The 25381-nt window shown below is 34.9% G+C and overlaps 1 protein-coding gene across 3 annotated transcripts in view; it reads left to right on the forward strand.

Moving 5' to 3' along the window:
* The first annotated feature begins 655 nt into the window (after positions 1 to 655).
* Positions 656 to 25381, forward strand: part of LOC129805735 (uncharacterized) — a 45503-nt gene continuing 20777 nt past the window's right edge. Inside the window, exons 1-5 of one of the 3 annotated variants that reach the window (XM_055853847.1) lie at positions 656 to 781; positions 7450 to 7765; positions 7828 to 10345; positions 10402 to 10489; positions 18576 to 18684. In XM_055853847.1, the coding sequence (XP_055709822.1) occupies positions 7963 to 10345; positions 10402 to 10489; positions 18576 to 18684 (2580 nt within the window). In that variant the 5' untranslated portion in view covers positions 656 to 781; positions 7450 to 7765; positions 7828 to 7962. Of the gene's footprint in view, positions 782 to 826; positions 1113 to 7449; positions 10346 to 10401; positions 10490 to 18575; positions 18685 to 25381 lie in introns of those variants that run through there. The other 2 variants (XM_055853848.1, XM_055853846.1) reach the window with 2 other exon arrangements.

The following is a 25381-nucleotide window of genomic DNA, read 5'->3' on the forward strand; positions in this document are numbered from 1 at the left end:
CGGCATGCTTCGCACAAAGTGAACCTTCAAACGATGCGAATTTTCTCTTTGTTTGCAAAGAGAACTAACCATTTCTCATCTATAAGTCTCATGAGTTTCATAAATTGTCTATCTTATGGCTAAGATATGACAAACAACACTGGTAAAAATAAAAGGAACAAATTGATCCAAATTTGATTTTTTGCAAAGGACGGATCAAATTTCGAACTTTGAATTCGCATTTATCATAATAGAACATGTTAATTTAATTTATCCTTTGCAAAAGGATCAATTTGATCCTTATATTTTTACCGGTGTAGCTCTTTGCAAAAAAAGAGAAAATTTCCGTTGTTTGAAGGTTCACTCTGCGCAAACCATGCCAACATTCCCGTATATGTAAATTAAATTTTAAACAAACGTTGCTCGTTACTCTTTCAAATCGTATACAAGCTGACCGGAAAGATTTTAACGGTATTGCTCTATTCTAGGTAAAAGATATGATTTGTCCTACTGAAATATTGATGCAAATGGTTGGTATCTACACTAAAAGCTTCCAAATAATATATCGAAAAAGCTCCTTGAACATCCTTCGGTCCATTTTTCGAAAAGCAATTTCCATCGCGCTTCCCTCCGACGCAATTGAGAGGAGACAGCAGCATCACTTGGTTCTCATTTCCTGAACAAGAAGGTTGAGCTTTTCTCGCAGTGCCCATTTACAGTGTTGTACCCCAGTGAGAGGACCTAGAGTCCTGTGTGCAAAAACTAGTGAGCCAATTCCAGCGAAAATATCTGCAAAAAAAATGTAGGTGTGTCCCCAAAATATCATTTTAACCGTGAAAATAGCCACAAAAGCCGCTGGAAAAGCGGCTGAAAATGGTGTAGTTGAGATAATAGAAAAGTTCTATTGTGTTGGAGTTCTCCTTTTTTTTGTTCATGGTATATATTGTGTGAAAATTCTGTGCTTTGTTGTATCCTGCGAGAGGAGTTTGCGTGGTATTGCGTGTATGTGTGAGTTTACTCAGGGAAAAAGATTTTTTTTTTGGATGGCGCTACTAAATGGGTGTGAGCCAAGTATCAAGTTCAGTTTCGTCAAGAGGAAAGCCACTTCACATTGATTTTCATCTCCAGAATTGGTATTTCAAAAATTTCTCTCTGTTCTCTGGTGAATTTTTCTAGTTAATACGTCCTAAGGCGTTTTCCATTTGTCTGCAATTCTGCACCGGATGCTCAGAGCATCACCCTTTCTTGTTCAACTGTAACATTTTCCAACCCCTCTTGATTAGGAAATTCAGGGAAGAGGGGGGTGGGTTTGGCATAAAAAAGAACACTTGAGAGAGGGTGTTAAAAGGGTTGATGTTCCAGAATGTTAGATAAGTGCATTAAGAGGATTTTAAATTGGGAAAAAGTATATATACGTTTTTGTAGCAAATTCGGAATTTATGCACGAATGAACCAGCAAAAAGGAAGTAAATTGGTTCATTTTGATGCTGCACAGACCATCACAGGCACCTACTGGGCTTCATTGGCTTTTTCATGTCCCTGGGGGTGTATCCACTCTACCATACTCCAATTAGGATTCAGCCATATCATTTATTCTCTTTCGTTCAAACGGATACGGTCAGCACATCCTCCTACGTACACATAAACTTCGTTCCACCGGTGTTCAATTAATTACGGAATTTGCCACAAATGTTCACCACAATCACGAGATTATTTTGACTTATGGAATAGTTGCGTGAACTTGTACAATTGCACCATATTTGTGCACATTTCAATGGTCTTGAGAAAATGTTCATTTCCCCAAAACACGACTATACTTATATAGTTTCTATATTGCACACTAAGAATTTCCAGAGCAATTGACTTCTAGACTGAAGTGAACATCTTACAGGATATTCAGCAAATCTACCATTTATTCCACTCTCACCAATCCACCCCTCAAGTCTTCTCTCTCAACATTTGTGGGATTTTCTTGTCTGCGGAAATTTTTCTCCTTAATATTCGAGACTGTGCGACGTCATCAGTATAACGACTAAACATTACTTCTCATTTTTATTTAATATTTCGTATCAAAAAGAATTTTACCGCAGCCATATCATTACATCCTTCTTTTCAAATCACTTTGGAATATTCAAACAGGCTGTTCTCAAAGGCACAGAAAAAATGTTCAACTTGTTCTGAATAAATTACGAAATCAGTTGAGGTTGGAATGTATTTCACCGAGAAAAATCCAGATTCCAATTACATATTTACACATTTATGCTTAAATAAATTAGGCTTGGAAGTGTTCTGAGTATGGAAGAGATTATGATCAGAGAAAGTGTATTGTTATAGATAAATGTTTTCGCAAATATGAACTTCTTTTCCAATTAATTGTAAATTGATGATAACGGATAAAGACCAATTTTAACAAAAAAAAAGGACAGCAAAACGTCCGACGCTTTACGATATGCTCGAACTCGTGACTCAAAAATGCTATACCTCAAAAATATTTTTGCAACATTTATCGTTTACCGATTCAAAACCTATTCGCAATGATTTATAAGTTATTCAAAGATCACCCAAAATAGTTCAGGTGTTCTAAGATTGATTTTAGGATAAAAATTGGATTACTGTTGGATTGGCAAAAGATTGGAACTGATTTAGACTTGTTAGAAATTTAAAGAGATTTCCAACGAGCCCAAAATTGATACCATTCGTTTCACTGAGAAAAAAAGGCGGTGCGATTAACTTTTTTCCTCGTAACTTTAACACTTTTTAGGTGTAAAAATATATCAACATTTTTTAATGTTAATTTTACATCTTTTTAAGTGTAAAATTAACATGAAAAAGGGTAACTTTAACCCATAATACACCTAAAAAGCATAATATTTACACCGATTTCGGATCAATAATGCAGGGTAAAATTAACATTTCCGGAATGTTATTTTAACTTTTTCGGATATCTTTCAGTGTTTTGAGAAATATGCTCTCTAGCACCTCTTTAATGTTTAACCTTTAAAAATTTTTAATAAGAATGATGGAACGGTATTTTCGTAAAAAATATCCCAGAAAGAAGAAAAGTTCGAGACACGTTTTCGAGCAATCCCCAGAAAATGGTTTTGGTTGGAAAGGGGAGGGATGGGAGGTAAATCAGAGGCGTGTTAATGGTCCCAGGATTGACTTATGGGGTGTCCCCCGAAGGTACGAAGTCTCTATCTCGAACCGTTTGGGCTCTAGGCATGGTAACGGCCGGACGGACAGATGCGCAGACGGAAAAATTGTGTGACATCATTTCTCAGAAAGCGTCTGAAACGCGAAAATTTGTTGAGAAAAGTAATCTCCGAGGGGTGGAAAGTAAAAATTTTGCAGTTGAAAATCGAGGGATTAGGGTAAAATGAGGTAATTTGGAACCATTTATAATTTGGGACATTTGAGACTTTCTCACTCTTTCAGATGAGCAAAGAGAAAACAACGACCGCGAAATAAAAGAAAAATACGTTTAAGAAGAACAGAAATAGCTTTTCATCCTTTTGAATATAAATATAAAACAGTGAGAAAATCTCAAATGTCCCAAATTGTAAATGTTTCCAAATTACCCCATTTTACCCTATACATATTGATCTCTCTGTGGAGTTCAAATAATAAAATCAGGGGCCTCTCGACATTTCATTTTTCCATACGTTTTTTGCATAGAGGCACTGAAGACTATTGGTAAGTTTTTCCTAAAGAAAATTGACTTATCAGTTGGATATTTTTCGAAATTGTGCGTTAAAAGGTAATCTAAAAATACATATTTTATAATGTTCGTCGAAATAATACAAGAACTATAAGCAAATTTGTTTAAGTCGTGGTGCAATATCTGCAAAATTTTTACAAGGAAAAGTAAGTAGTTGATGGGCCCCTTAATAAAATTATCAAGATGATATTACAAAAAAAGAAATTAAAATACAATACCTATAACAGGATTGCGAAATCTCGAGGGTAGTGGCATTACTTGTGGCCTCGTCGCATTTTTTACCAGTAATTAATTCCAAAAACACAGCAAAAAAGGTTATGTGTTATCATAACACAACAAATCTTTTTAATTTTGAGGTTTTTCGAAATCAATTTGTGACAATCTAAAGTTTCTTGCGATGAGGCCATAAATAAAGAAAGAGTCTACAAGTAATGTCGCCACCAACCGGTGGATTAACCGGCGCCAGTCAAAAACACGAAAGCCAGTATAATAATACAATATTTCGACATATTGAGCCCGATCACAAGTAGATTTTGATTCTCCAATAGTGTCTTGGATGAAAGGTAAATGGAACTCTATTTGTACAAAAAGTCGTTGAAGTTCGAAGAATTCAAATTCAATTTCGAATTTTCATACTAAATTTTCGAAAAAGATGGGGAAAATTTATCAAATATTACACTAAAAAGCTCGCAAAAGAGTTACTCAGTGATTATGGAGTGATTAAGTAATAGGACAAGAACAGTAAGCGTCGTTGTTCTGTTTTATTCCTCACAATAATATGAAGACCGTCACATTTTGACACTTGAGCACTTCGAAATTCGAACAGGATGTACCTCATCCACCTTGCGGAATTATCAAGAAGTAAAAAAGTCTCTTTTTTGGATCTTCAAATAGATTTTCGAATTTTTCAAGATCTACTTCTGTACGGAAAGATTCGGGATTTTGGCTTTCGAAATTTCGCCCCATTTGCAGACTTTTTCTTTTCAAGATTTTGACATTTGCGATTTTGGCTTTTTAGGATGTCGGCCCATTCGGGATTTTGACCCATTCATTCTGCATTTTAGCTTTTCGGGATTATGAAGAATTTTGGATTTCGATTATTCGATATTTTGGTTTTCGAAATTTTGGTCAAATATTAATTTTGACTCTTCCGGTAACTAAGTCTTAGGAATTTTGACCATGATGCGCATTAACAAGTATGACAAAGTTTGTGAGGGCTTCTCGAGTTGGTTTGTAAAATATTAGAAATTAACCCTATACGCATTTTTGTACCCCTTAGAGCTTGGGTTACGGGGATTAAAATGTACCATATTTTAATTGTTTGACCTTAACCCTTTAACGACGAGACACTTTTTACGGACTGAAAATCAACAACAAAAATTAAACTGAGAAACATAATCAATGATAAGTCTTACATCTAACTTTGGAAAGTCCAACAGAGTCTGATTCGGTGTATTTTGTGCTTCTATGAACGATAGGGACAAAAATAGCCCAAAAATTTAAGTAATTTTTCTGGGAATACCAATGAATAATATTTTTCATTTTAATAAAAAAAATATTACTTTTTGTATTGTAGTTTTTATTGCCAAAAAGATTTTGCTTAAAAAAAAATTGGAAGTTTAAAAAATAAATAAAATCAATTATGAATTTTAGAATTCAAAAATTCGCCATTTTTTAGCTTAAATATTTACTACATATTAAATAGCTAGAGACTTGCAAAAAATATTATAAATTCCTTCAACCTTGACATTGAAGTTTCCGGCGCTGTCCATGGAGATAGTCAGATCGTGGCTCTATTCGGCGTGCACTGAGGAGGTCGTGAGGATCCTAAGCTCCACGTATGTTTAGTGAAGTTTATGAGTGTTTTTGAACTTGCCAATCCACATCATTAAGTGAAAACTTTATATACTTAGTTATTTATTTTATTTTAGTCAGATAGAAAACCAAACAGCCTTATTGGCTAGGTTTTTCAAACCTCTCTCTGTGAGCATACCCATCTTCCCATATAAGTGACCTACGTGGATATGTACGGTCCCGAAATATACAACCAATGAAGGGATTTTCCATCGTTTTCATCCCGGAGGTTGGAATCGACACTAAGACGGCGATGGCCGCATGGGGAGTGGGAAAAACATGATAATAAAATTCAATTCAATTCAATTCAATTCAATTCTACTTTACAATTATGTACAGATATAAGAAAAAAATAACTTTAGGTAGTCAGGAGAAATTATTTTCTTTATGGGACACCAGTGTTCCAATCGTCCTTAAAGGGTTAAAAGAAGAGCAATAATATCAATCCAAATTTCTACAGTTTTTAATTGAAAGGCTTAAGACATAACTAAAGCATTCTAAAATTTGAAATCACCCAATAGCGTAGGTAGGGGCTGCATTGGGAAAACGATTTTTTTGAGCCATTCCAATTAGCCTAGATTCTTTACAATCTCAGTTTCTGTGGTCCATAATGAAATCCCTCCTCGAAAGCTTGGTTCCAAATTTTGTGTGTACACATTTTGAGATTCATAAATTACGAATATGGTACGCGTTAAAACCAATTTCTCCGGCCGTGCGGATGTCCGTACGGCCGCCCGTCCATTTCTATGTGGTACAAGCGGTTCTGGAGAGAAAACGAAAATAGATATTAATGAGTTCTTTCTGGCAAAGATTAAATACCGGATGAGCTACATTACCTGTTGATATCGGTTTCTCACTATTCTTAAATTTTCTTCCGCTGCCTTGGAACATTCCCAAAATTTAGTTTTCTTTCAATAACTGAGCCCTAAACACATTTTGGTCTCACGTTTTAATACGTTATTAGCTGGGCTTAATTGTTTTTTATTAAAAAAAACTTAACCTCTTTGATGCTCTGATCAGTTTCCTATTTCTTTTTCTATTTCAGCCTCAGAAAAGTTTTCGACCGAATTTTTGCAAATTTAGGGTTGCAAGCACTCCAATGTCGCCGTTAAAGAATTTCAGCTGATATAAGCTTATTTGGGCTTATGGTCAATAATACACTTGTGAAATTCTCAGTCGTTCTCGCTGGTTTTTTCCATTATTTTCAATGCAACATAAATACAGAGCTTAATCATTATATCAAAAAGTACTAATTTCTAATTAGGTCTTGAAATCCATTGAGATTTAGTAAGTTTAATATTAATTAAATTTTCATTGTATTAGCAAGAAGTAATTGGTTTTCCATACATTCAAGCCAGTAGAATATTCATCAATTTTTTGCGCAATCATAGTTTATGAAACTTTAATTAGTTTAAAACATCTGTTTCTGAAAGCTGGACAGTAAGTCTGAACGATGAGAAATATATATGCATTAATTTCACAACAATACCCAAAAAAAACGTCATTTCTTCCATACTATTTGTGACACATGACTGCCTTTTAACAATAACTTCTGCTTAAATATTTAATAGAAGAGATTTCATGTGAAGGAGTCTCTTGAGTTGAAATCAAATTTGAAAGGATCATTTTGCATTGTGTCTATGTCGAGGAGATAGATGTACCCTCGAGATTCCCATAACATAGAATAAACCGGGATGATATGTTGAGAGTGAGGAGGATTTAAAAGTAGAGGCAGAGTGTTTTCCTTTCCTTCTTTTATCACCCATTTTTTTCCATGGACATTGAGAATTTCATGTCAATAGTGGCTTTTGTGTACACTCTTGAGAGATTTTTAAATTGGTGTATTTTTTTCCATCTCACCCTGCCCATCCTAAAATCCTTGAATCCTATTTTTGCAGAAGACGAATTGCTGTTTACATTGCGGAAGCGAGGTCTGGCCAGAGAACTACGTGATACATCGCCCTAAAGGATCATCTAGTTTGTTTTTTTTTTCTTTCGTTCCCGGGGTGGATATATTGGCAAGAGTCTCATGATTGATTGAAGTCATCGCAGGGTAGTTTGTACCCCTAGCAAACCGGAAACTTGTCATACAATTGAAGAGCGAGAAATTATTGTAGAGTGAAAACCCGGGGGAGACATACCCAACACTTGCTCCACTTTTCATGTGAGTGATTACTGGTGGTCGAGGATGTAGAGGAGGAAGGGACATTTGGGGTAAGCCAAGAGGACTGTGATAGTGAGAGACAGTGAATTTTATGTTTTTTTTTTGGGCCAAGGTTCTATTTGTGGTGCAGTTGGTTGACTGTTGGGGTTTGTGGTACGAGATAACTGATATTAGATTTTAATTTGAGAGAAGAAAATCAATTTTTGGGGATTGCACTCAGGCTGCTAGAAGAGAGAAAAATCAATTAATGGACAATATGGAGTGTCGATGTGTCTGGCTGTATCTTGTGCTGATCCATTTTACTCTCACTCTTCTATTGATTAATGCTGCCCCCACAACGGAAATACCATACATCCATGACACATCAAATGGAATGAGTGAAAATAAATCCAGAGTGGATATGACACAAATTCCATTTACTGATCACCACGATGATGCCGCTCCTCAAAATTTCTCATCTATGCCGACAACGGGGGCAGGACGAGTACAAACGTCAGTACCCAGCAGTATTGCTACATTTGCACATGAGACCACCACATACGCAACGGTAGATGTGTCAGGGGTGAGTGAGACCGGAAATAAACCAACTACACCAAATGCAACAGAAACATCGAGACCCACGGAAAACATCCTCCTGACCACAATTCTCTATCCATCCACGTCGGTTCCCAATCCCACTGACGTCAAGACAGAGGGAATTGTCATGACCCAACAGCCAACATCGACTGAGGATGATGGGGAGAAGTGGAAGTCAACTGAGACGTACTTCATCAATGGTCTGTCGGATTTACTGATGGAAAACAGCGGTATCGACAGAATAGCTGAATTTGTTGATGAAATTGCCAATCAGCAGAATTTTCAAATGGAGAAAATGGACTCATCTACTTCGACGTCAGAACCACCAACGCAGTCACCTACAGAATCAGTGGAGAAAATTGCCGAACAAGTGACTAATTCTATGGTGAAAAGTGCCCTGAATACGGAAGTACTTGAGGAAGGTGGAGAAAACATCACGGAGTCTACCACAAATTTAGCACCATCGTCAAATGGGATGGGATATAACAGTGAGACGACCACTGAGAATGAGAAAAATGACTCTATCTCAGTGGATACGACAACAGAGAAGCCGCATGTAGCTTCAACTATTTCTCAATTTACTCCACAATTTGATATATTAACAGTGACAACCACGGTAAATCCCCATGTGGATGGAAAAGGCTTGAATGTAGGCACGGAGACTAGTATTGTGGACACATCCACAAAAAAGTCCAAGAGCACTAAGCTGAAGAAGAAGGTCTCAAAGGCAAGTGTTGAATCGAAGAAACCCTTCACCATAAAGTCAACAGCTATGCCTCAGGCTGATATAGTGCATAGCACATCCAGCCCGGCTGAAGACACCACCACCCAAGTCACCTACACCACCAATTCCGGTCCTAATGAAATTCTAACGACGACAGAGACAACAGAGGCTCCAGTGACAGTCTCGACGGCAACACCTTCGGAGGCCATGGCGGAAACAACACCCAAGGGGCGTCGAGACGATTGGACTGGGGACGATTATTCACAGCCAGAGAATGAAGATGATGTACTGGTAGTTGAAATTGAGGATACGGAAAATTTCACAGAAGTATCGCATTCTGTGGTGGAAGTGCCGGGTATTAAAGATGAAAAACCAGAAATAAAACAATCAAACAACCCCCAAGATATGACCGATGAACTCTTCTTTCCCATCCTCGTTGATCGCCCTGATAGTGCAGACAGCACAACCGTAGGAAATGTCGTCCAAGATGTACCGAAGGACATGTCAACGAAGACACCGTCGCAAAATGTAAATCACGATAAGACAGAGGCACCAATAGACAGAGATTCGGACACATTTTTCTATATATCCAATACAGAGGTAAAAGTTGTTGAATCGGTACCAACACCAGACACACATAAGGAGAATAATTTTTTTCCAGAAATCTATGAGGAAGATGTTTTTATCGATTTTTCTAATAAAAATCATTCTCATAGGGGTATGGCATCAGATAAGTTAGAGGAAGACATTATTTTGTCGCCTCTCAATTTTGATCCCCTCAATAAACAATCCACGCAGAAAATACATTACAATGAATACAGCAAACAGACAAATTTTCAAAATAATTACAATAGTCGTGCCAATGACGCCAATTTGGAACACAATACGGATGGTGATGATAATAATTTGAGTATAAGCTACATTGGTGAATCCTTTATTGAAATTAAAGAATCTACAACAGAGATGGATAGTAACAATCTCATAAGTCCCCTGAATTCCGACGTTATCATCCAACCAGTAGCCATGCCCGAGGTACCCCTATCAATTGGTGTACCCGTTATTGGTGAATTGCCACCCCAGATTGAGTTGATGCCAGCAGTTGATACAGACACCCATGAAGCTCAGCTGCACCATAACTTCGAAATCGATTTGCGTGATACATCACACGTTTTCGCCCATCCTGGTGACTATTTGGTGAAGAACCCCTCGATATCCGCCGAAATACCCATCCTTGAGTCCAGTACATCATCACCGGCAAAGCATCGCAACGCATCGGCTGCCGGTGCCACCGGGCAGACCCCCTTCGTGGATGATGGAGACCTTGATACAAGTAACTGATTGAGAGATTAATTGTCCGATATGGCAACTCTTGTCATTCTTTTGCAGGTATGTCAGACCTTCAGACACTCTTTACTGCCTGCCTTGCCACCCTCACCCTCCTCATGGTTGTGCTGGTGATTGTCTTTGGTGTCAGGTGAGAACAGCCAATTCAATTAAGCACTCAATTAATCCCCCATACCTCAGCACAGCACGACAATCTCACAGCGCGACCTTTGTTTATCAGTATTCAATTTACTGGGGCAAAGAATAGGGCAGGGCCTTACACTGGCGAGCTTTTAATTAAAAGTTCAAACATTTTCATATACACAAATGGCTCTTAAGAGACTCAACCTTTAGGCATCGTTAATTGTATAAGCTAATAGAAGCAGTCACTTTACACTGATGCACGAAAAGTTATTCAAAAGCGCTTTTACGAGAACGATTACAAAATATCTTCGCAATTATTAATGCATGCCATGCACATGTCAAACTGGGTTTTTTTTTGGATACAATTCAAATTTATTAACCCTTCTAACCACATTATTGAAATTATAAATACAAATAATTCATATAGTGAAAAGCTTTTCTAAAGATAAAGTTATTATCACAAGAATCAATGTGATAAAGTTGAATAAATTTATCTTTTGAATATAAATTTATACAGAAAAATATTCAATAATTAACTTAAAATATTAATACCTCTTCTATATCAATCAGATCTAAGATTTCATGAAAGCAAAATTTACATAATTTACTATTTTACTTAGTGATTCACATTAATTCAATTGAATTTGTTATGCTCTTGAAAAAACGACGAACAGTACGAAGGAGTAGGGTAGACATATGCAAACTATAAAAAACCTTTAGGAAAGAAAGGGACTATGAAGTTGGATTTCATGAAATTTTCCTGATCTAAATCTAGGTTGGGAACATTTCATAAAAGAGGTAGGGCAAACAGTGTCACTCAAAAATATCCTCCGCTGTATCCCAAATACTAAACACTAGCCTGGAATATGAATATTGTCCTCTTCGTCATCTATAGACAATATTGGCAAATCTCATCTGAACTGATACCTATTCCTTTTAAGTCGGAGCTAAGAGTACAGTAAGCAGGCCAAATAGAGTTCTTAACTGGTGTATTGTTGGGATTTAAGATCTCTTTCCTCCATTTACGGTCTGGTTTAGCCTAGAACACCCAAGACCGGGCCGTTTAGCCCAGTATATATTGTGCTCTTTGGTCACCTTACCATTGAAAAGGTCCTAAATGTGGCTCCCAGAAGAGCCGAAAATAGGCATTAGACCAATGATCGTCTAAGCTACTTGATACGCTTTCCCAGGCACCATTCAGCTTATGTCTGGTGATGGTATTTAATGTGATGTCGAGATTGTCCATTAATCCTTTAAGCTAGGTTTTTCAGAACAATCCGTCCTTCCGGTGAGCGTCGGAATTTTTTGATCAAATCCTATGAATCAAACACACAATTTCACCAGAGCTTTCGCCACTAATCGTGTCTTTCTCAGTTGTTCTTGGTTGGTCTTTTCTTTAGGATTTCTGTCACTAATTCCTCTACTTAATTATGCATCAGTTTTGAATTTGGTTAGGAGCTAATGCTGTGCAAAAAAGAAAGAAGAAAATTAGATCCTAACCAAATTCAAAACTAATGCATAGGAAAGTAGAGGAATTAGTGACAAAAATCCTAAAGAAAAGACCAACCAAGAACCACTGAGGAAGACACGATAAGTATCGAAAGCTCTGGTGAAATTGTGTGTTTGATTCATAGGATTTGATCAACAAATTCCGACGCTCATCGGAAGGACAGATTGTCCGGGAAAAACCTAGCTCAGTTACACCACCGTCGGCTATCCCTTTATACAACAATTAACCCTTTAACTCTTTCGCATCTTTAGGGTCATATATGACCCGGGGAAAAAAGTTTCTTTTTGGCTATTTACATTAATTGAAATCTAACTGGAGTCTTGAGAAAATGAGCCAAGAATCTTACATCCTTCTATTATGATGTCGTGCACGAACAGATAGATTTCAATTAATGTAAATACCCAAAAAAAACTTTTTTCCCCGAGTCATGACATTACCCTAAAGACGCGAAAGAGTTAAGGACAAATGGGATACCGGTGTCCCAAAACCGATTTTTTTCTGACTTTTTAGGGGACAAAATAACTTTCTCTAGTCAAAAAAAAAATATTTTTATTTTTGGGACACCGGTGTTCCACTCGTTCTTAAAGGGTTAAACCACTTAGTTCACTTTATTCAGATGAAGGAGGCTCGTAGAAGCCTTCGGATATTGTGTTGCCTCTAAAGCTTTATTTGGGCGTGAAGTTGTACAACCCATGGTTTAGCTCATGGTCGAGGACTACTTATTTACGAAGAATCGCTTAATCGCAGCCATCGCAGCTAACCCTGAACAGCTCTTACACGAGTTCTACCAGGACCGTTCAGTGATCCGCCGTCTACTGACTCCCGCCACCCCCGGTAGCATGAGCAAAACCCCGGGAATACTTCTATTATAAGACTTTAGAATATTCCACAAGCTTATTTAGCCCTTAGGTAGTTTGACTACGTTTCGCCCGATGTTCAATATAGGGTAAGTGTGTCAAATTTCGGCATAGTTGCATACAAGCGTCAAAGTCTCAAGTTTGAAATGTAATATTTTAAATACAAATTGATGTTTTTTATTCTTTCTTCTGAAAGAGTGTTCCTTGGAATCTTGTAAAAAGTTTACCGTCTTTATTTACTGTAAAATCATGCTTAATACATTTTAAAATGAATAAAAATATAGACATAGCTTTGGTACCCTATTTCGGCCACCTTCATTCTCATAGTTCCTTGCCCTTCGGGAATTCTTCCAATATCTTTTTCACGTTATCTCGTTTGTCGAAGCTACATTTTTTGTTATTCTTTTGCGTTGTATAATCTCTAGAGTACGTAAAATCTAAAAGCTCATGGAAAATCGAGGAACAAAAAAGGTGGCCGAAATTGCAAGCTGGCCGGAATTTGGCACACTTACCCTAGTTATATTAAATTCAGTAGAGTACAATCGAAGGAATAAAAAAAATTAAAATATTGATTTTAAAATTCCTTGTAAACATCCTTCAGAAAAATACAGGATTTTCTCGAGGTGCTCAAAGAAGGACTAATCCAGAAGATAATCCATTATACAAATATTATTTCAGCATGAGATGTTCTTTTAATATTCTCTTCTGTAATTTAAAATTCCAACAAAACTGCATTGCAAATGCAGTTTTGCTGTGTATTTAGTCAAGAGCGACAAAATTAAATTTTAAACTAACACCTGAAAGTTTATTCTACACAAATCCATTATACAAAAGTCCTAAAGCAATTTGACTCTCACTAATGAAATCCCGAAATCAATAAAAGCAGATAATCTGTTTTGGAAACTTTCTTCGCAATGAAATTTTGATTATCAAACTTTTAAATATCCAAAGTGTTGGATCTTGTTCAAAAAATTCAAATTGCAGAATAATGTTCGTGTATTCAGACAGAAAGCCTCCATGAGTTTTTCTCAACAAATTTATGGATGGTAAAATGTGATTTAGGGATTTTATTCTGGCTTGAAAGCTAAAAAAGTGTGAGATAAAAGTATCTAAAAGGATGTTTATCTCGCTGAAGAATACAAGTTACGAAAGAGCTTTTCTGTTGACTACTAATTAAGTATTTTAATGCTCAGAAAAGACTTGAAGCTCGTAAAAGTAAGACCTCTGGCTTTTTCCATTTACAGAGCAAATGACTGTAATCTCTGAAATATATCTTTTCCTACATGGTATTCTAAACCCATATCATGTTTGGTGCAGTTTCACTAAATAATTTTCCAAGGCTGGTTATTTCCCTATTAAAGCATCCCTAGTCGAAATGTGCTTGACATGGTGATAAATATTCTTCCCCGGTGAAAGCTCATTTCTTCCGTCTATATGAGAAAGTGTACTAATTTATGGATGAATTTGAAAGCACTCTGAGCAGCTTTGAACGAAGCTCGGATGCTCTGAACGGTATACGAGAGCAGTGTTCAATATTGAGAAAATCAGGACAAACTAACATTAGATGTATAGCGTCACATAGCGTATCCGAAAGTTATTAAAATTTAAAGAGACATGTAAAAATTACATTATTTTACAAAAGACAGGGAAGTGTGGGCTGTAACCCGTAAAACCACAGCATATGAACATAAATTTAGAGGTCAAACTCAAACACCGTTTCAAGAAGATTTTATGAAATTTATAGGTATCACATACTCATGGTGAGGCACGTAATTAATAACCAAAGGTGACATAATCTGATATTTCTAATTTACTTGCTTAATTTTCCGTAAATAAATTGTTCTTTTTTCAAATAATATATGGTAACTTACCTAGAAAAATGATTGCAAAACATTTTTCTGTGTTATAAATAAATACAACAAATTGAAAGAAAACAGAAAACAATTAAATTGTAAATTGCAGTGTGTAGGTCAGTGATAAAAAATAACAAAACTTATTGATAGGTTCTTCAGGGATCTTGAATAATTTCAATAAAATAAATTTATTATTTTATACACATTCAGACATTTATATTTTAAGCGCCTGAAAATAATTTAATGAAAAAAATTAATGAACTAATTAACATTTCCGGAATAGTTTTCACATTTTACATTTCACTCAGTCAGTGTTGAATCTTAGCTTGAGTGTTTTTTTTTAAGTTTTTTTAAGTATATATAAAGTACATAAAGCTCGAGATGATTTAATAATCCAAACCAAAGCTGGTAAGCAAAGTTCTCCAATTCAAGATCAAATTTATTAAAGAAACTTCATAAAAACCTCCTGATTCTGAGAAGTGAAATTTTTTGGTGATAGTCTCAATCAAGGGCATGACGTTTCCTATGTTTCCCATATGTTTCTAGCGAGCCGAGAAAACTTTTGAGTTTAAAAGCTGTTTTCTGTCATTGTAGAATGAATTAGCAAAAAATATTAATACAAAATAAAAGCCAATTTAATATGGAATGGGCAACCGAAAACCCCAAATTGGCAACCTACGTAGTTTCGGAGATATCACGTGAAATGTGTACGAAAACAGGAAAAAATTACACTAAAACTGGTTACATTTTTGAGAGCTAATGTCACCCCCCTGGTCTCAGTACTCGAAAGATTCTTGTTCGTCCTCCACGACAAGGTCAAAAAAGGTCAAAATTGCATTTTACAGACGTAAATTCCTACATGCCGGTAGTTAATGAGTTAGAATATTATTTATAACCCCTCTCCATATACACGCTCTGGGAATCAAAATATGATCTTGATTTTCCCACCACTCCCTTTCTTCTTCACCAGAAACACAAATTTTAGAATATCACATTCTAATAACCTTGAAATATTACTTAATTTATTTTCAAGATCAAAGGTATTACCCTTGAAATATATTTTTTGTCAATAAATATTGCAATCTGTGATATCCTAAATAAACATGTTTCTGGAGAAGAAGGAGAAGAAACAGGAACAAAGTAATACTATATCCTATGTTATTTCTCTAGGTCCACTTGTATACATTTTGAAAACATCCCAAACCACTATCTCTTGCCATTACGAAGTGTACGTCTAACCTTTCTGTACAGGACAAACAGCAATTTTTTGAATACTAAAACTATCACCGATTAATTCTTTGGGATTAAATTAAGTAATATACGAAATTTCATTAGCAAATTCAATTTAGAATTAAAAAACTTTCCTTGTGAGTGAAATGCGAGATTATCCAAACAACATTCCGTTACGGTAATGTATCGAGATTAATGTAAAAATTATTTTTTATGTGTATTAAGGGTTCCAGTTATCCTTATGAAAAAATATCCAAAAAATTAAATGAAATTGACATAAAAAATGCTGATATATAACATTTTTGCTATTTGAAAATAAGTAAGGGATGGGGCTACATTGAAAACGTTATTTTTCGTATTATTATTAAGGAATCTGAGCTCTAACGTAAAGTAGGGTAAAGTGGTACAAGTTGGACAGGGCTTTTTGTCTTGATAAATTTAGTAATTCATTTTTATTTGCATATTTTTAATGCTTGAGTTTTATAATTTGGTTCCTTGTGCTTAAAAACAAATTTTGTACTGTATTTATCAAGAAAAAAGCCATGTCCAACTTGTACCGGCAAATTGTCCAACTTGTAACACTATGTCCAACTTATACCACTTTACCCTATTTGAGATATACAAATCAAATGAGGATTTAAGTTAAATTCTGGCTAAGACCAGCTTTCTTTAGAAATATGTGTAAATTAGCGTCTTCAATGTAGCCTCAGCTTCAATATTACCCGACCTCCTTCTACATTTAATTTAATCGTTATTGATATTGAAATACATTTTTTTAAATCCTAAGTTATTTTAAAAAGGCCATTCTAAAATGTGCTTTATGGAATGAGTATTTTTTGAATGAAAACACTCATTTTCAATGATAACATTTGAAAAATCCCATCTCAAATTATTTTTGGCCACGCCCCCTTGAAAAGATAAGGATCAGTTAAAAATAATATTTTATATTTCTATGATTAGAATTATATTTTTCTAGAAATACGAGATATAAAATATTCTAAATTTCTATCTCTTGCAAAAATATGCAAAAAAATCCATTTCAACCTCTATCAAGCTATACTTTTACTAATTAACATTCTTTCTAGATACCAATACGTGTATTATTAAGTTTTCAGACATAAATTATTTAATTTCGCCTAATTTATGTTTAAAATTAACACTCTTAATATGAACTGTTTTCATTATTGTAATTTGAAACTGTAACAATTATGAAGAACTCCACTGATTTTAACAATATTTCACTGCCCCTATAAAACTTTGATCTGAAAAGCAGAGGATTATCTAATTTTGTAGTTTGACATTCTCACAAAACAGAACTTAAACTTTTGAAGCGCTTGGTACAGTAACATTTCGACCATCCAAAGACCACACATTCAAGTGGGTACTCATTCCAAACTTAATTAGGAGGCCAACTATTAACTATTTTTCGCGATTTTCCTCGATAAGAAAGAAACGACCAAACTTGATGAAAGGAGAATGGGCAAAAATGTGCGGGAGGTGGTTTATATGACGTCCACAGAAGGGACTAAGAGCATCTTATGGATCTTATAAGTAATGGTGTAGGATGAAAAACAGCGGAGACCCAGAATAATATTCGCCAGGAGTCTCTGTATAAACGCCTTTATTTTTTCGGAAAATTACTATTTTGACATAGAATTATTTAAGATCAGCTGAAGGAATTTTCCTGAAATTCGGTCTGATGGGGTCAGTGTGCGACTTAAGCTTTTATTATTTGGTAATTTCCGACGATTAATTCAATAGGTATGGAAACCGGTGAGCGTCGGGTAAGAAGAAGCAAAGAAAAATTTCAAATTCTTCCCAAAGCTTTCGGCTCGGACTCCAAGCCTTCCTCAGTGGTCAAATTTTTAGTCTTTTCTTGCTTTATCAAAGGGTCTTTTAGTTCACAGGTCATGGAATTTGGGACACTGCACTTAATTTTCTACTTATTTTTAGAATTTTTACCATTTTTTCTCTCTTTGTGTGTCTTTTTTAAGATCTTAAGAAAGATCACTGTATTTAATTTATAGAAAATTATAGAAATTATAGAAAATTAAGTGCAGTGCCCCAAATGACATGCCCTGTGAACTATAAGACCCTTTGACAAAGCAAGAAAAGACTAAAAAATTGACCACTGAGGAAGGCTTGGAATCCGAGCCGAAAGCTTTGGGAAGAATTTGAAAATTTTCTTTGCTTCTTCTTACCCGACGCTCACCGGTTTCCACACCTACTTAAGCTTTTAATTCATGGATATTATCCCATCCTCCACCCCCCCCTGTCCAGTAGCCGCCCTCGTACAAAATTAGGGCTCTTTTTAGTAGAATTTCTTTTTGAAAAGAAGTAAAAAAAACTGATTTAACAAAATTATTGACATAAAGCACCAAACCACATCCTTAGCAAAATGATATTTTGTTGAATTAATGTCCATTTTTTTTATCAAGTTCTTATTATCTTTAATCCCAAAATATTTTATCAATATTCCCATATTTTACCATAAACTTTTTTTCTATATAACCAAATGTTGTTTAAAAAATTTAAAACAATTAGTTTAACAAATTTACCAAAGTCCTCTTTTGTGAAAGCTTTATTGAATTTATGTTCAATATTAAATTTCATATTTTTGATCATATTCCATACCTATTCCAGATACCTCTGGCGGAAATATCGACCAGATCAATTAGCAGTTAATGGATTGATTGCGGACAGTAGCACGGACCCTCTGGCAATTAAATCTAGAACTTTGTCGACCGACGAGGTAAATATGTAATCTGATATGTTAGAGCATATGGTTTCAATAGCATTTCAAAACACTTTGGTATTAAATGCAAATTTCCAATTCAAACTTCAAACCACTTGCATAACAAGCATGCTTCATGGTACTTGTGTTTGTGCTTTCTCTATGTCCCTTAATTGTGTTTCCGTAGAAGATTTTTACATTTGAGCAGACTTCATCTGGATATTATGATATTTCCCTGAAATTTACAGAAATGGGAATTATTTTAGAGATGAAATAGCATAGAAATTTAATACCAGTTTTCTTTTTATCCGTGTTGCTTGTTAGATAATAAAATTATAATTAATATACGTGGTGTAGGTAGGCAATAATGATGCGAAAAATAATATTTTGTTTGGCGATTCTGTTTTGTTTCGCTAAAATTAATGGTAGGAACTCTTTAAATTTAATTTAAATTAAAGCGCTTCTACTTATTACATTATGTGTTGTGAAAATTTGGCCCAGTTGTCAAAACGGAAAATTCACGATAACACCCACTAAAGAATTATTGTTTTTCTTCGCAAAATACTCCCACGTTCTAACCAAAAATAAAACATATCATCATGTCAGAAATACTCAGAAAAGAGCTTTTATATATGGCCTCTCATCTATCATAAACTTTTACGCCTCATTCACTTAGTTTTATCCGTCAATTTCTGCGAATTAATTTAATGAAGATTCCCCCATCGATGAAACTTTGCCCTCTCTCAATAGCCAATTATGCACCTGAGCCCAATTCCTTAAATTACAATCACTTCACGCAACTTAAGATCCCATTTCTCAACGTCTATAATCGGATTTACAGATTTAAAGAAATTTTGCTGTGGCAAATAAGTGAATGTATCAGTGGATCTATCTATTTACGAGGGCTAGGATTCTTCTACTGAACTAACATTTAGATTAAAGTCTTAACCTCGGTCTCGATGGTTCACAACCTCAAAACAGGAAGTAGGGTACTGAATCTTATGAGTTTGATATATTCATTTTTCTTATCCTAATTAGGCAGTGATGGAAATGTTTAAAATAATTTGATTTCAATTCAATTTCAAATAATTAACTCACTTATTATACTACACTACATACTTAAAGATTGTACAAATTCAATAAATTATTAGCTTGGAAGATATTCTCTCTACTATTTCTCAATTAAAAGAGGTGGCAAAGCGTCCCAGACTTTGCGAAGTGCTCGAACTCGAGATTTAGATTCAATGCCTTAAAAGTATTTTCTCATCATTTACCGGTTTTCAAACGATTTGGACCGATTGATCACTCAAAAGATCCCCAGAATGTTTTAAAAGTAATAGAATTGATTTTCAAATAAAAATTAATTAACAGCTATGAAGCGGTTCATTACCAGTTCAAAATCGATTAGAACCGGTTCAGTTTTATAGGAAATTCCAAGAGATATAGCTAGGGTTAAGGCTCATAATTTTGGACATTCTGCTTATAAGCATCGATGTTCCCAGTTTGAAGTGCGATATTTTCAATACTAATTGATTTTTTTTGTTACTCTCTATTCAGAAGGGTTGTTTAGAAACTTGGCAAGGGTTTATTGTCTTTGATTTTACCAAAATTAGTCTTAATACGTTTAAAAATGAATTGATATATAGAGGTGAATTTGACTCTTATTTTGGACAACTTGTTTATTAATTTGGACAACTTGGCTGTAAATCTGGACAGCTAATCCGCCTCAATAGGATACCCATTGTTCTTCATTTGATGAACCAATCTTACCAAGTCCTCTTCCTGTTCATGTAAGGGAAACGTAGAATGTCACAAAAAGCCCAGAAATTTGCTATCATTCATTAAAGTGAGTTGACTTCGGTACTCCAAGTACGTGCGGATTCGCTCATTCCCTGGCCTTTCCGGAAGCCTTTCAAGGCATTTCTCGCTACATCTCTTTCGTAGAGATGATGCTCCTTTGTTTCTCCAGGTATTTGTCCAACCTAGTCATCACAAAAGCTAAAACTTCACGAAATTTCGTGAAAAAACACCTGTCCAAAATAATGAGTATCTTATCACTGGTGAATGTCTTAGAAAATTTCCAATTTTTCATATGAAAAATCTAATTCACCAGGCAAATCTGACTTCAGGGCAAATTTACCCACCATTAACGTGAATTAACACAATATTCAATGAATATTCAATAATATCACTCAAAAAAAACGAGGAAACATTGTTCACCACAGCTAAATAAGACTGAAGTAACCACGAAGTTCTATTATATTTCTCGTAAGCAATTGCTCACACTGAATTTTCAACAAAGCAATTTCAACTCAAATCATATTCAAAATTTAACGTATTTAGTAATAAAATTTTCCAAAAAGAACAAATATTTAGATAGAATTCATTATTCATCAAATATTGGAATAAAAATTCATAATTTTAATCAATTTATTTTTAGTGTCCAATTTTATCCTCAAAGTGTCCAAAATAAGAAACTGGACAAAATTATGAGCCTTTACCTTATCTGTGAACAATATTTTTGGATGTTTTAGGGTGTTTATCTTGTTTACCGGTTTATTGACGATTAAATTCATTGAAAAATCGAAAAACAATTTTGAACTTGATAATTGGCTAAGAAGTGTGCGTGTGCATTACTTGACCAATTCTACCGATTGAGACTGATATAGCTGGATGAGACATGTCACGACCTTTCCAAAAAATCCAAATTCAATAAATCAGTTGAAAAATTTTGCTCTCCAAACTGATTGACTTTAAAATTCTATAGAAATGGCAAATTTCCCAATCATACATATGATTTGACAAAATATTCATGTGCATTACCACTAAAACATATCCGAAAATCATTGAAAAAATTGGGCTGATTTTGAGAAACACCGGAAAAACGTGGTGCTATAGGAAATGAAGGGGGGTTAGGTATAACCGAAAAAGACACCGTCCGAGGAAATATCTTCTTATGGGAAAAAGGGAGTCATCGAAGATCATAAATAGATATCCCTTACCGTTTGACCTCTAACTCGTTAATAAACTTAAGGTCAAGTAAAAAGTAATTTTCGAAAAAAATGATCAATTATCCGTACTTAACCGATTCCGATACTGGTTGTTGCATATTTCGTTTGCTGGTTGCCTGATTAATCGGAAATTTAGCCATTACCAAAACCAATAATTTCGTACAACACTCCATTTTGTATTAATCTGAGACACTTTCACTGAATTTACAAGTTAGTTCTGACATATTATGAAAATTAGTTACAAATTAAGAATCTGTAACACTTTCCAAAAATAATAATTTTTATTCATTTCCGGAATCATTATAACTCTTTTTCGAGAAACTTTATTTACTCCTAAATTACTGAAAATTTTATTTTTATCTATAAAAAGAGAAGGAAGGATTATTTTTTGCTTTTCATTTTCGAAACCATATTCTTCATTAAACTTACAGTAAATAAGGCTCAGAATTTACCAAATTATGCAAAGGGGACTTTCAATTTACTCTGAAATCAAATATTTACAACCCCAAAAAAAGTAGCAGTAAGGGGTGTTTTAACCCTTTTGCAAATTCAATTTAATTGCATTAGCTACCAAGTGCAGAAAACTTCTGAAATTAACGCATTTGCTTGCAAGAATGTTTAGAAAATCTTTGCTGATTGCTTATTGATTTTCTGTGGCAATTCCAATTTATTGAGAAAATGCCATAGATAGATTTTGGGTGGAGATTTATGCGCATATTTTGGGGTCAAAGATAGGCACAATAAAGGTCGCATGGTACAAGACAGGGTGACTTTTACCTTAAGGGCGTTATGCTGAAACACAAGAGCAAAATACATGAGATGTTGCGTTGAAGTAAATGATTTTCTTGGCAAACAACCGAACATAACGAGATAGAAATATTGATCAGTTACGCATTCAGAAGTACCACCCACCTCCCTCTTTTATCACAATTCCCCTTTTAGGTTGTTCATATTAACGAAGGTGTTTGCTTTTCTCTGCCACCGCAAAATTTCATTTATAACTCACCGTCATTTAATAGAATTGAATATTAACAGGGAAATGGGAAGAATTTTTATGTATGGGACTGATGGATAAGAATGGGATTAAAACAAACGATGGCAATTTATTGCCCGTACATATGTGGCACAAATATTATTTATTACTTGGTTTTATTTGCGCTATATCATAATAAATTTAAACTGTCATTCATCAATTAAAGATATAATTACATTGAAGCTGCATGTTTTGTCCACTGCTCAGGCGCAAAATATCTGGTGAATGTCCATACTAAAAATACGAGCGTCACCTTCTGAGAAACACTGAAATTGTCAAACTGAATGCACTACCGTTGCATTTGCACATTTAAGGTATGCGGACTGAAAAGTAAACAAAAATTGGGGAGACCGGGGTAGAATCAGCCACGTATAGTATTAGATTGTGGTACCTTATAGTTTGCTACGAAAGAATATTGAGGAAACCACTCTTTATTCTACTAATATACATCCCTTCCTATTCATTGAAATATTTATCAGCCTCATACAAACATTTTTTGTACAAATTATACGAAATGAAAAATTTCATATGGTGGCTAATTCCACCCCGGTCTCCCCTACTGGAATTTTTACTTAGCTTTTATTAAAATTTTCAACTTGAATTAGCTGAGATTCTTTACAATTTGAGCTTTTGTGACCACATGTGAAATCCGACCTCGTCAGATCGGGCCCAAATTTTGAATTTACACGTTTTGACACTCATAGATCACGAATATTATAATGTGCTAAAAATAGATTTTCCGTCGTATAAGCACTTCTGGAGAAAAAATAAAGAGAGATATCGTCAAGCGGTTTTCGGATAAGGTTAAATATCGATGGTCCGCTAGAAGTAGGTGATGTCAGATCCATACCCTACCCCCATTTCGTCATTTTGAAATACCCCCATTTTGTTGTCTCAATAAATCAGCCCTTAGGGATCGATGAATCTCAAATTTTAGTATGTTATAGCTGGGCCTTAGGGCTGACCCGAACTAGAAGAGGTCAAAAATTCAATTTTTAAATGGCGATATCTCCGGTTCTGATTGTCAGAATTCGAAAACTTTTGTCGTTTTTGAAAGCTCTCGTGGAGTACTACAACCTTCATGACACCTAAATTTCATCTGATTTAATCGAAGGTTCGATTAATTAAAAAAAATGATTTTCGATTAATCAATCTCGAATATTTCAAAAACTAGACGATGCTTTTTCTTTAAATTTTGGTATATTATAGCTGAGGTCGAGACCTTTCCTTTCGGGTGCGTTGCACTCCTCCCTTGATGTTCCATGACCTGTAGAGGAATTCTATATTCAAAAATGTCATGACCGGACTACATTTTTGTTGTTTCTGAAAGGGTTTCGATGAAATTTTAGTATATATTGTGTCTGAGATCGCGATCTTTCCAACGATGGAATCCATCCGTCTCTACCCCAACCCAGAATGAAACTCACAATCGAATTTTGTCGCATTTCGAGTTGCAAGCACCGCGAGTTGCACGAAGTTTGAGGTCACCTGTAAAGAATCTCAGCTACCATAAGCTTATCTGGGCTTATCACTGGTCATTTCTATTTTAGATAGTCTGAATGCGGAAGGCCAACTATATACTTGTAACTCATACCATAACATTCTAAAATTATCATTTATTTACCGATTTTTGATATTGAAATGCTTTTGTGATTACTTTGATCTCTAGTAGATCAGTAAGCACCAAAAAGATCATGCGAAAAACTATTTCAGACAGAGCTCTATCACATGAGTTCGAGCATTTCGCAAAGCTGGGACGCTTTGCTATCTCTGGGTTATACGATTTAGGAGCATTTTATAAAATATTTTTTTTCTGTAATATGGCGAAAATTTTGGAGCCTCGGTCTTTTATTCTGGAAAACAGCGATTGTTTTAGAATTCTGATTTCAACATTTTGCTCCAGTTTCCACAATAGCAAGAAAAGAACAACTTATGTATACTAGAACTGTGAACGTATACTTCAGCACGCATACCTTATATTTTAAATTTTATTTCATAAAACATGAGGTGTTTTACTTATTCCACCTCTTTGCTTAGTACCTCATGTTCCGTGGATGTAATATAAGAAACTTTTTTCAAGCGTCAGGACCTACACAAAACCACGAAAAGGGAATTGCATAAAATATAGCCAATGTTGCATTTAAATTCTCTGTTGAAGTTCTAAACTGAAGGGAATTTGGGTGAAGCACACGAGTGCACATTTTGGGTGTTTTCTGACTATAACATCATTTTCTAAAACTCCCAAAAACTTTCATGCTTCGATACCCTCGAGTTAAATCCAAAATTGAGCTTACATTCGTGCTATCTCTTGGAGCAATTTATCTCTCTCTCGCACTGTCTTTTATTTTTTTTATGCATTTGAGGCCTTCCCCATGAATTTCTTGTTCAGATAAGTCAATTTGGGTTCTTCTTCTTCATTTATTATTCTTCCAAAACTTTAAATCATTTCTTGAAATGTATTATGAGTTAGAGAATTATTCGTATTTGTCCTTTACAGCTGTTGAACAATTTATTAGTGTTTTGTAGTTACACTAATGCATTTAGTTCTTGCTTGCATCTGTGTGTAAATAAACATTTCATTATTTAAAGTGACCTAATTTCGATGAGACTGACACATGAAAATGCCTGAATATGTCGTTTCCATTTTTGATAACGCTAAAATTTATACAAA

Source organism: Phlebotomus papatasi, chromosome 3, assembly GCF_024763615.1.
Source record: "Phlebotomus papatasi isolate M1 chromosome 3, Ppap_2.1, whole genome shotgun sequence".
Classification (NCBI taxonomy): Eukaryota; Metazoa; Arthropoda; class Insecta; order Diptera; family Psychodidae; genus Phlebotomus; species Phlebotomus papatasi.